The sequence below is a fragment of the Calidris pugnax genome, unplaced genomic scaffold (genome assembly GCF_001431845.1).
Source record: "Calidris pugnax isolate Ruff unplaced genomic scaffold, ASM143184v1 scaffold180, whole genome shotgun sequence".
Classification (NCBI taxonomy): Eukaryota; Metazoa; Chordata; class Aves; order Charadriiformes; family Scolopacidae; genus Calidris; species Calidris pugnax.
Window position 1 is genome coordinate 177,299 of NW_015090916.1, and position 11,885 is coordinate 189,183.

At 63.4% G+C, this 11,885-nt stretch overlaps 1 protein-coding gene across 1 annotated transcript in view; it reads right to left on the bottom strand.

Moving 5' to 3' along the window:
• PHLDB1 (pleckstrin homology-like domain, family B, member 1) overlaps positions 1 to 11,885 on the bottom strand; it is a 19,170-nt gene that overhangs the window by 533 nt on the left and 6,752 nt on the right. The window contains exons 7-27 of the mRNA XM_014949508.1: positions 11,192 to 11,853; positions 10,256 to 10,498; positions 10,041 to 10,178; positions 9,819 to 9,956; positions 6,985 to 7,113; positions 5,781 to 5,936; positions 5,586 to 5,696; positions 5,339 to 5,428; positions 4,753 to 4,875; positions 3,876 to 4,013; positions 3,226 to 3,387; positions 2,680 to 2,847; positions 2,353 to 2,469; positions 2,148 to 2,241; positions 1,941 to 1,985; positions 1,258 to 1,549; positions 1,058 to 1,148; positions 831 to 977; positions 487 to 706; positions 294 to 379; positions 7 to 86 (exon numbers count right to left, since the gene is read on the bottom strand). Coding sequence (XP_014804994.1) covers positions 7 to 86; positions 294 to 379; positions 487 to 706; positions 831 to 977; positions 1,058 to 1,148; positions 1,258 to 1,549; positions 1,941 to 1,985; positions 2,148 to 2,241; positions 2,353 to 2,469; positions 2,680 to 2,847; positions 3,226 to 3,387; positions 3,876 to 4,013; positions 4,753 to 4,875; positions 5,339 to 5,428; positions 5,586 to 5,696; positions 5,781 to 5,936; positions 6,985 to 7,113; positions 9,819 to 9,956; positions 10,041 to 10,178; positions 10,256 to 10,498; positions 11,192 to 11,853 — 3,430 coding nt within the window. The remainder of the gene's footprint in view (positions 1 to 6; positions 87 to 293; positions 380 to 486; positions 707 to 830; positions 978 to 1,057; positions 1,149 to 1,257; positions 1,550 to 1,940; positions 1,986 to 2,147; positions 2,242 to 2,352; positions 2,470 to 2,679; positions 2,848 to 3,225; positions 3,388 to 3,875; positions 4,014 to 4,752; positions 4,876 to 5,338; positions 5,429 to 5,585; positions 5,697 to 5,780; positions 5,937 to 6,984; positions 7,114 to 9,818; positions 9,957 to 10,040; positions 10,179 to 10,255; positions 10,499 to 11,191; positions 11,854 to 11,885) is intronic.

The following is an 11,885-nucleotide window of genomic DNA, read 5'->3' on the forward strand; positions in this document are numbered from 1 at the left end:
ATGCGCATGGCCTCGGCCGAGGGGGCCACCATGTAGTAGAGGCGGTCGTGGGTCTTGACGCAGAATGTGAGCGCGGGGTTGGGGCTCTGGGGGGGAGGAGAGGACGGGGTCAGCGATGTCTTGTGTGCCCCGCCTCCGCCTGCGTCCTGCCCCCCACACCCCGGGATAGGGGACCACAGGGAGCATCCCCACCACTGACCACCCCCCCCACACAGTGGAGGGTGATGGGGGGGACAGCAATGCCGGGGGGGGTCCCAGTGCACCCCACAGCAGCAGCAATGCCCCGCTCTCACCTTGGCCGCGCTGCGGAGGTGGTCGTAGTAAACCTCCTCGATGGCTTGGAAGTAGATGACGCCCTTCAGCTTCGTCTCATGTTTATCTGCCCGAGGGAAGGAACCAGTGATGACCACAGGGCTGGGGGGGAGGGGGGACGAGGGGATGGGGAGAGGGCAGTGGGACATGGCGTGGGGCAGTGCAGGGACTCACCCACGTAGTAGGAGAGGGTGCGCTTCATGCGGTCAAAGACGAACCAGCGCTTCTTCCAAGACTTGATCTTGCCACCCATCTTGACCAGGTAGCCCTTGCACATCTTCTCCGTCAGGATGAGGTGGTAGCAGGTGTCCACGCTGTGCCCCGAGGACTCGATGTGCAGCCGCAGGTCGAAATCCTCCTTGCGGATGGGGAGGTACCGGGTCAGGGGACGCGCCTGGAAAAGCAACACAGCCCTGCAAAGCCCGTCGGCAGAGAGCTGTGTCTCCCCGGCACACTGGCAGGGAGCTGGGTCCACCTCACGGGTCAGGCTGGGATGGGGGACCCCATGCACCCCGCACCTGGGAGAAGTGCTTCTCCCGCAGCTTGACCTCCTTTTCCACCAGCTTCTGCCGCCGCGCTGTCTCGTCCTGCAGCCGCCGTTCCAGCTGCTCCCGGCGCCGGCGCTCGTCCTCCAGCGCCTGCCGCCGCAGCTCCATCTCCCGCTCCTGCCGGCACGTGTAGGCATCAGCCCCAGCAATGGGGGACCCACTGCCCGGCCGAGGTGCCCCCCGGAGCCCCCGCTCACCCGGGACTCCATCAGCCGCGACTTCTCCGCGTGCGCCTCCTTCAGCATCTTCTCCATCTCCTCGATCTTCCCTGCATCCATCACACTGGCACTGCAAGACAGTGGCAGGAGCTGCCATCCCAGCGGGAAGGACCGTGGGCCAGCAGCATGGCCAGCAGAGCAGGCTGGCCCTCGGCCAGGGGAGCTGGCCCCAGGGCTACCTGGAGATGTTGTCAGGTGAGCAGGCGGAGTTGTTGCCGGTGGAGATGCTGGTCTCCATGCTGTCTGAGCTCTCCAGGCTGAGGGTGTCGTACGCGTGGTCCAGCTCCTCAGGCCGGGGCCCGGCGCCGTGGGGCCGGTGGTGGTGGAGGATGGAATGATGGACGAGTGGGGGGAAGGCGGTGGGGAAGGGGGGCTGCCCGTGCAGGGCTTCCCACTGGGACTGAGCCTCGGCCGCTGCCTTCTGCTTCAGCTCCGCCAGCCGCCGCTTCTGCTCCTCAATCACCTGCTGACCTGCACCACAGGGAGAAGACAACGATGATGGCAGAGCACGCCACGCTCAGAGCCAAGGCAGTGTGGGCGAGGGGACAGCGCGGGCAGAAGACGCTGCAGGAGCCAGGGTGAGGTGGTGGGAGCCACCGTTCCAACTCCCCGGTGAGCACAGCAAGCAGCATCCCTCCGGGGAAGGAGGAAGGGATCCCGGCAGGCAAGGGGGGCATGCGCCAGGCTGGGCAAAGCGTTAACGGGTCAGGGACGCAGAGGGTTGTCCCTAAGCAGATGCCAAGAGGGACCCGGGGTCCTGGGCTGGTCATGCCCCTCCTTCGCATGGCAGAAGGTGCCAGCAAACAGCCATGCTGCTGCCTCCGGGCCGCTCGAGGCACTCCCAGCCGCCCCCCGTCTCTACCTGGTGGATCGCCCGGCTGTGAGGGCTCTGCTGGGAGCGGCTCGGCTGGAGACGCACCGTCGGGGTCGGGAGGGAGAGAGGGGGGGAAGCGAGAGACCGTGAGAGAGGCACCGCGTCCCGCCGGAGCGCCACCGCCACCTCCACGGCCCGCATGGCAGCGGGGGAAGCGTCCCCCAGAGCCCCACCGCCCACGGAGCCAGAGCTCACCCTTCTGCTGCAGGGCCAGCTGGCGCTTGGTCTCGATGTCCTGCAGCGTGGCCGCCAGGTTGCGGGGGAGGCTGCCCGCCGGGCTGGGGGGGCCCTGGGCAGGATGGAGGGGGTCAGCAGCAGAGACAGGGACAGGGGGTGGCACTGGGTGCCCGAGAGCTGTGCCCGGATACGCGCGATGCCCAGCTCTCCCCGGCAGCCGTACCTTGGGCGAGGGGCTGCGCCCCAGCACGGAGAGGTTGAGCTGCGAGGAGGAGGGGGTCCCACTCTTCATCCGAGGGGTGAGGGCACCAGCGTCACCCTCCGTTTTGGCACGATAGACCTGGGCACAGAGAGAGGGAGGTGAGAGGGGCAATGGGGGGCTGCAGAAGCCGTCAGTGGGGCTGAGCATCCCCTCCCAGACCCTGCCCCGGTGTCGGTGCCATCTTGGCAGGGGTGCAGTGAGGGGAGGCAGTGGCTGCCGGCCATGGGTCTGCTCTGCCCCTGCGGTGCCTGGCAGGAAGGTCCCTGCGCTGCTCAGAGCCGGGATTACCTGGAGAGGCTTGTGAGAGGAGTGAGCTTTAGCTGGAAGCGGAGGAGGGGAGGAAGGAGGAGAGAGAGAGGAGGAGGAAGTCTCAAAGCCAGCCATGACCTCCTGGTACCACTTCTCTAAATCGAGAGCTGGGGGCCACGCAGAGACCCCTGGAAGCTGCTGCTCCATCTGGAGAGAGACGCAGTGTGAGAGAAGAGGGAGGGCAAAACATGGCCAGAGGGACAGATGCACAGAGATAGGTTGGAGCATCCCTGCCTGGATCTGCACCACCAGAACAGGACCCCTGGGGACCCCACACACCCCCTGGCTGAGTCCTGGCAGCTCTGGGACCCCCTTGCTGCTCATGGGGCCGGCGAGAGCCGATGGAAGCACCAGGAGGGCACAGAGACCCCCTGCCCCACACCGCGGCAAGCAGTGAAGCAGCAGCAGAGCAGCAAGGGGTCTGCAGGTGGGTTAGAGCATCATCTGCGGCTCAGCCCTTCCCCTGTATCCCCATCACAGCCCAGGGAGAGCGCAGGGGCAGAGGGAGGGAAACGGGGCACGAACCTCTGCAGAGACGGAGGGAGAAGAGAGATATGGAAGAGGAAGAGAAGGAGGAGGAGCGGTGCAGCCTGAGGATGAAGGAGCCGGCGGGGCACAGCCCAGCGGTGAAGCGGCAGGAACACGGGGGCTGCCCAGGATGCCCGAGAGCTGCTCAACGGTCACGTACTGGGCAGAGAGAAGCAGATTAAACCGGGAGAAGAGGCTCTGAGCAAGGGCAAGCAGGCATAGGGCAGCAAGCAGTCCCCAAAGGAGAGTGCCATGTCCCCAGGAAGGGAAAGTGGTGGTGCCCACTGCCCTGGTGACAGGCGCTGGCTCAGGTCCCCCTGCCTGCTCTGCATGGTCCCCACCAGTGACTGGTGGCCAAGACAGGCAAAGGGCCACCCTCCTGCCCCTCTGGGCATCCACTCGGCTCCCCAGCCCTGCTGCCGCCGCCTCACAGGGCAAAGCCCAGCCGGAGCCGGTGAGAAGCACTCCCTGGCAATGAGACCTGGCAGCCCCAGCCTCTGCTCCTTGCTCACTGCAGCCGGACGAGTCCCCCAGCCTGACAGAGAGGGGGGCTCTGAGCACCAGGGAGGCTGCTGCAGCATCCTCACCACCCGGGACAGGGCAGGCAACCCCCGGGAGCAAACCCGAGGACGCTCTGGAGCGGGTACCTCGTCGGCTGTGGGAGGGACAGCAAGCAAGAAAGAGCGCTGAGCGGCAGCAGGGGCAGCAGCGGAAGCTTTAGTGTCCGGGCTGGGGCCGGGTGCATTGCGGCAGAACCTGAAAACGTCAGACAGCCTCATGTACTCCTAGAAATCCACGGCGGAGGAGAAGGAGGAGAGTTAGACCCTGCGCTGGCACCATGGTGCTGACCGCAAAGCGGGAGCGTCTCCCCATGCCCCAGCCCTTCCCTGCCTCGCTGCCCCCCTCCCTGCCTGCAGCCTCTGCACACACGGCACCGTGCTGGAAGTGGGGTGCCCGAACTGAGCTGGGGGTCCTGGCACCCAGCCCCATTTGGTGCAGCTTCGCTGGGGCTGGGCTGTAGCTGCCCTGCTGAGGCCCCCCTGTTCCCATCACCCACATCTCAGGGTCCCCCAGGGTCCCTGGCCACAAACCCTCCCCGGTGCGACAGCTTGAGCTGCTCCAAGACATCTTAAAATCCACTTCCTTTCTAAACCAAACATGCTAAAACTGGGGATTTGTTCTTTTTTTGGGGAAGCCAGGCTAGCAGGACCCTAAAGGCTGCTGTCAGGAGGTGCCTGGCCAGCGGGTGAGGGGGAAGCACAGGGATGCCTGTGCCACGAGGTGAAAACTGAGGGGGGCAGTGGGAGCCAGGGTGCCCGGCGGGCTCAGGAGAGCACCTGAAATGGGGGGCTGAGCGTTAATGGGCGCAGCTGCCACCGCTCAAACTGCCAAATGCCTGGCTGTGCCACCTCGGCATGTGCCCTGGGGCTGCCCTGATGGCCAGGTTAGTGCACGCAAGGTGTCTGGCGGCGGCTGGGGCGAGGAGGGGGCAAGCAAGCAAGCACGTGCAGTTAGTCCTGTTACCTCGTGTGCCTTGGGGCAGGAGCGGGCAGCAGGAGAAGCTAAGGAGGCGGCCGCTGCGGGCAGGGGGCTCGGGGACTTAGTTCCCTCCAACAGCTCATAAGGCTCTGAGATACGGAGGGTCTCCTGTTGGAGGGCAAAGACCACGTGGGCAAGGTGGGCACAGGCAGTGCGGCAGCAGAAGCAGCAGCCCCACCACGGGCAGGGGTGAGAGCACTGTGCCATCCTCCACCAAGACACCCCACACCTGCTCTGGGCAAGGACAGGAGCCCAGGCAGTGCCACTCTCAGCTCTGAGCCACTGGCTAAAGCCCAGACTCTGTAGGGCTCCCACACAGCACCTCAGCAGCCCAGAAGGGTGATGCTGCTGCTCCCCAGCTCAGCTCCTTGCCTTTCCCTCCCTCCCTGGTGACAGTCTCTGCACCCCATGGAGGGGCTCTGAGCACCCGGCTTCAGCCAGAAGGTGCTTGGAGCACAGGAGCAGCCACAGGACAGAGCTTGCGATGCACCAGGCTCACCCCCGCTGGTGACAGTGGCTCGGGGTGGCAGCAGAGCAGCCCTAGAGACCATCCCCCCCTCTCCCCACTTACCTCTCTGAGAGCCGAGGACATTTTGGGGAAGGTTCTGCCACCTGTGACCAGCTGGTATCGCCGCTCCAGAGACACGAGCTTCTCCTTCTCCTGAGCGTGAGGTGAGGGTGAGAGCAGAGGCAGAGGATGGTTATGGCACCCCCATGGCCAGTCCCCCCAGTCTCACCCCGACTGTCAGCATAGGAGCCGGCGTGACCTTGTCTCCAGGGTTGGGGAGCTCACGTCGACCCCCTGATGGCCACATTACCTTCTGCAGGAGCTGCAGGACCCCGTTCCTCTCCCTGCCCAGCCGCTCGGCCTCCTGTGCGCTCTGCAGCCGCATCTGGGCAGCCTGGGCGTCCAGCGCGGCCACCCGCTCCTGGGGAGGGGGCAGCGGGGTGAGCCGGCCGCCGGTGAGCCCAGGCGGGGGGCTCAGCCAGACCCACTGCCCCTGTACCCCTACCTTCCTGCGGGCGATGCTGCGGTGGCACTCGGCCCGGCTCTGCAGGAGCTGCTGGCCCCGCGCCTCCCGCTCCTCCTCGAGGCAGCTCTCCCGCTCCAGCTGCTGGAACTCCAGGTCCTCGAACAGCTTGGCCTCCGTCTCCAGCGCTTCCGCCTCCTTTGGGCACAGAAGGGGACGGTGGGTCACTCCCCTGCCCAGCCACCTCCGCTTCTCACAGAGGGGTCTCCCACAGCAAAGCCTCCTGCTGTGCCCCTGCGTCCCAGTGCTGGCTGGGAATGGGAACCAGGGCAAAGCCTGTCCCTGGTGCCCTGTGCAGGCGGCTTTCCCTCCCGCTCGGCACCAGCAACCTCACCGACACCCTCAGCCCGGCTGGAGAAGGCGATGGAGGCACCGGGCACTGGCTGGGTCAGAGCCAACACCCCCCTGAGACATGGGGGTCGCCGCAGATGGGCTTCACCAGCCCTCAGAGACAAGCTGCGCCCATTGAACCACGTCCAGGCGGCAAAACGCCACGTGCTGGCATCACCACCACCACCACGCGGTCCCGCGTCACCACACTGGCAGGCAGCAGGGCCCCCACGGACCAGCACCGCGCCAGAGAAACACCAGCGCATCCTCCCAGCACTGGCAGCGCTCAGCTCGGGGTGTGCTGGTGCCGCCCCAGCAGCACTGCACCGCACTCCCCGCAGGGACACGTTCCACCCTGCGCCGGGGCACGTGGTGGCCACCGAGGGCTTGGGAGCACCAGGACCACCCCGTCACCACCCCTGCCTGCCACACGCCATTGGTCCCTGCCCTGAGCTGGCTGCAGGACGGTGGGTTTGTCCTCACAGCGAGGCCAGGCAAGCGCCGGCCGTGGGCTGGGGAAGGTCAGCCACCACTGGAAAATACCAGATTCTGGGAAAAAATGCTGCGGCCCGGCAGTAATGTAAACTGACGGCAACATGTTAATAAACGCTAGCAGGAAATAGCTGGAACTGGCCCCAGGAGGAGCCAGGGGTCCCCTGGGCTCCCCCTCCTCTGCAGGGCAGCATCCGGGCCCGGGTGAGCGGCAAGCTTACCAGGACGGCGGTGCCCGGCGCCAGCCACCTCCATCCCGGGCGCGAGGCTCCCGGTGCGGCCCCGGGTGGTGGGGAAGAGCCGGCCTAAGCTGGAGCGGAGGGAGGTGGGCCATGGTCCGGGAGGGGTGGGGGGAGACACTGACCCTTCGCATCTGCTCCCGCAACTGCTCCCGCAGTGACTCGGGGCACTTATCAAGGTGGCTCCTCGACTCATGGTAAAGCGCCCGCAGCTGCTCTAGCTCCTTCCTTTCAGCATCAACCTTTGCCCTTTCCTGAATCGGGGGAGAATGAGACAGAGGGAAAAAAAGAAAAGGAAAAGAAAAAAAAAAAAAAAAAAAAAAAAAAGTCTTTCTCCCTGCTCTTGTGTAATAACCTCTGCACAGCACTCCACTTCCTGCTGCATTATCAGCACTCCAAAGCCACTACTGGAAGAGCTAAATGCTCACTTGGTAGGCTGGAAGTGAATCACCTTTGATTGATTTGACTTTTGTGTCTCATTCAGTATGAAGTCATTGCCCAGGCATTGTGTCAAAAGTTATTTTGCTACTGGAGGCACGAGTTTTCGGATGAGATGTGAAATGGACTTTAAAGCAGTTTATGGTTATTGAAGATCCTGTGGCAATTTTCAGAAGATAAAAATGCTACCTGGTTATAGGGCAAAATCATTTTTGTGGGTATTTACATATGCTCATGGTTAAAATAACTGATGTAGTTGCATTTCAACGTTGTATTCTTTGATGCTTCTAAACTGAATTTCTAGTTATATTGCAGTGAAATGTCAAATAGGTGTATTTAACAGTAGAGGTTGTTTCATTTCAGTGGCTGTTAAAGGGTTTGCTGCTTTTGAAAATACTTGGGGCATGCTGAGGTAAAAGATAATGCTATAACAAGGGAAAGTCTTGGTGGAGAGTAGTAGTATTGCCATGTACATGTACTGCTGCCAGTTTTGGATGATAAATGTTGCAGAGCAATATTTTATTTTTATTTTAGGTGTTGCAACTGAAGAGAAGAAATAGTCTGTGGGGTAATATTTTCTTATTATCTCCAAGAATAAAATCTGCACAAAAAATACAGATTTGTCCCACTGTATTTTTATGAAAGTTCATTCTCAGTAAAGGCTTTCTTCAGCTCATGGGAATATGATGTTAATCTTGACAGTAAAGTCCTTGCCTCATGGTGAGAGCAATTTTGGTTAATGGCTTTAATGCTCAGTGAATTGTGTGGTTTATTATTGTACACTGTGAAGTTATGTGAAGAAAAATACAGTCATTGTTTCCCAATATTACTATGTTGCTATTTTAATTATATTTGAAGAGTGACCAAGGACGAGGGAAAAAAAAAAAAAGAAAAAAAAAAAAAAAAAAAAAAGCAAAAGGGAAAAAAGAGAGAGAGAGAAAACACACTTCTCAAATGCAGGCCATGCAGAAGCTGCAGAGTTAGAGAGGGGCTCAGCTGGAAAAAGAGGGGGCTCAGGGGGGAAGAGCATCACTGGCATCTAATGGGGGCTCAAGAGAGCAACAGCTGTGGGGACCCTGGCTGGGGGTGTTAGAAGGGTTACGGCCAGCCCTCGCCTCAGCCCCGCGCCCCCGTGCCCAAAACCCACTGACAGGCAGCAAAATCTGGGTGCTGACAGCAGGGATAAAGCCATCCCCATCCTGCTAACGGCTGCACCCCCTGAACCACTAACTAGCTGTGTTAATTGATGCTTCCCCTCCGGGATGCTGCCAGTTAAGCACAGCAGGTCCCCTACATGGGCTGGGGGTCCACGGGCCACCCCATCCATCGAGGGAGGGGATCGCCCACAGGATGGCAGTGACAATGGGGGACAGGGGTACAACCCTGCTGCCGGCAATGCCCGGGCAGAACAAAGACACAGCCCTGGCCCCAGGGAGAGACATGGGGGGACACAGAAAGGGACATGGGGGGACATGCCAGGGGGGAGACGGGGCTGGCACGGATGGGCGTCCCAGGAGCAGGGCTGCAGGGATGTCAGAGTGATGACAGACTGCAGAGCAGGCCTCGTTAGTGCAATTAGTGCAGGGTTAGGAAAGAGGGAGGTTAGGCCAGCAGCGAGGTGGGGAAGGGGATTTCCCTGTGCTCCTCTCCTGCCTCTGCTCCACGCCTGCAAAGGGCTCAAAGCACAAAACCACAACAAAACCCCAAAACGCCTTGGGGCACGACTGGCAGGCGCTGGAGGCAGCTCTGCCCAGCCACGGGCAACCAAACAGCCCGGGCACCTCTGGCCACGGGGTCGGCCAGACCCCAAGGACACTGGCATTGCATCACGGCAGCCCAGAGCGACAGCGGGACCCCAGCCTTGGGCTGCAGCTTGCCAGGTCCCGGCAGCTCTCCCAGCACGGAGCAGCTCGCCCAGGATGGTGCCACGCTGCCCACAAGGCTGCAGGACAGCCAGCAACCAGGATAAGCGTGCCACATGCCACAGCACGGGTGTCCTCGGCACAGCAGGCAGATCATGGCAGCAACTGCACCAAAGACAACTCCAGGGGAAGGGGCTGGGACCCCTCCTCAGCCACCGAGCCGAGTGAAACACCCGCAGCGACTTCCCGGCCACCTCCAGTGAGCCGAACGCTATGGCAGTGGCCACCATCACGCATAAAGACACCCCCAGGGGCAGCAGATCAGGGGGACTTGCCCCAGCCCCCTGGCAAGGGGTCGGTGCTGCCTGTCCAGGAAAGCCCCGCGCACAGAGACTCCCTGCAAGACCCTGACGGCGCAATGCATGGACAGCAGCCAAAATGTGGTCTGAGCATCATCCCTGCCCTCCTCCAGCAGGGCTGGGGACCAGTCCCAGGAAGAAGGACGGACAGACAGACCCACACAACATGAACCCGGAGGGCATGCTCCTCGACACTTCCACGGAGCCCAGGGACAGGAGAACATGTCCACAGGGGAACACCACAGCGTGGGGCACTGGGGTGGGCATGGCACCGCTGGGGAGCCCTGTCCTGGGACTCACCTTGTCCCGCTCCCTGCGGATGCTGGCGTCCAGGCCGGCGAGCTTCTCCTGCAGCTGCTGCGCCACCTCCTGCTCCTGACGCAGCCGCGCCGCCTCTGCCTCCCGCTCGCCCTGCAGCAGTGCCCGTTCCATCTCCGCCTGCACAGGTATGGCAGGTCAGCACAGCCGCCCCGGCTCGTGGCAATGGGCCACGGGGACTGCCGGGACACCCCGTCCCCTCACCTCTCGCGACGTCTCCTGCAGCTGCTGCTCCAGCTCCTTGAGGCGGCCCTTCAGCTGGTCCAGGCGGCCGAGGACAATAGCGCGCTCCTCCTCCAGCCGCTGCGCCTCCTTGGACCGGGGACCCGCCAGTTCCTCGTGCTGCAGAGAGGGCAGGTTGGCATGGCGTGGCGCAGCATGGCACAGTGTGACACAGCACGGCAGAGGTGTCCCCTCACCTCGTGGTGGGTGCTCTCGGTGCTGCTGCACTCCTCCTTCAGGTTCTCCTCGTCCGACCGTTCCAGGCTCTCTCTCTGCTGCAGCTCCTTGGCGGCACGGCCTGGAGCCACGGCACCCCTGGGCACCCGTCGGCCAGCGTCCGCCTCGCCGGCCAGCAGCCGCTGCATGTCACCAGCCTCAGCACCATCCGTCCTGGTGTACTCGGCACAGAGGTTCAGGATGGTCTCCAGGCGCTGCCGCTCCTGCGGGGAAGAACAGTCATCACAGTGCCCGTCACGGCACAGCCTGCTGGACCCCGTGCTGATGGTGGGCGCTGGGATGTGGGGTCGCCTGCACACCGGGATGGGCTGGGGACACTGCAAAGCCCGACACAGTCCTGACCCCCCGCGGGAGCCAGGCATGCACGGAGCTGGAGACGGGCTAATTACAGGCGGCCACCGAGCGCCGCCGCTATTTCCAGGCAGTGACTCAGGCTGCCTGCGCCGGGCGTTGAGTCAGGGCTGAGCCAATGGCTCCGGCCACATGGCCCCGGCAGAAGGACGGGACCAACCCCACCCAGGCAGCTGCCGCCTCTATAAAAACTCCGTCCCCCCTAAATATAGATGTGGTGCCCACAACACCACAGCACCGACGCCAGCGGACGCGGCTCCGGTGGGGCTGGGTGAGACGTGGATGGTTTGGCAAAGCCAAGGGCACCATGGTTCCAGCCGTGCCCGCCCCGCGGGTGTCCTCGGGCTCCGCGAGCCGGGGCTTTGTGCACCCGCAGAGCTGCTGTGCACCGAGGGCCGCTCCTGGCCATAATCCCCCCAGATAATCCGGCAGCCTGGCAGCTGCGGCAAATCCCCAAGAGCCGAGGGCAGGGGCTTAAAGCAGCAAAAGCTGAAAGGCATTTGTAAAGGGGGGGGTGATCCCACCCTTGAACCCCCAGGACTCACCAGGCGCTCCATCTCCTGCTCCCGCACCCGCTCCTGCCGCTGCCGCCGGTGGTACTCCAGCAGCTCGTCCTCATTGTCACTGATCTCTGTGATGCTGTTCTTGCGCTCTCGTGGCCCCGTCGGTGGCCGTGGGTCCCCCAAGGGCTTCCTGGGGGCACGGGGGCTCTGCCGGGGGGAGGGCACGGCCAGGGAGCCCAGCCCGTACGCCGGGCTCAGGCAGGTGCCAAAGCTGGGGCGGCGCGGGGGGGTCTCTGCCGGCAGTGGGGGTGAGGGACTGCTGGAGCCCCTCAGCTCCTCCAGACCCTTGCGCCTGGTGCGGGGACTACCAGGCACCTCCCTGCCCAGCCGGGGCTGTGGGGAGGGGGTGTCGGGGGCCGCCCGAGGGCTGGCAGCCCGTCGCGACATGGAGGGGCTCAGTGGGGGCAGCTCCCGCATGCTCTCCATGTTCCTGCGGGCCGCCCGGGGACTCTCAGGGGGCTGCAGCCGGGGCTCCAGGACTGCCTTGTTGGGGGGCTGCCGGCTGGGGGCCGGGGGGTCACGGAAGGGGCTGGGGGGCCGCTCCTGCAGAGTCCCCCGTGGCCGTGGCACTGGCCTGGGGGTCAGTCGGGGGCTGCCTGCCCGGTGGTCCCCGAGCCTCTCAGCTGGCCAAGGCTCGCCAGGACCCCCTCCAGGTGGCGGGGGGGGGCGCTGGGGG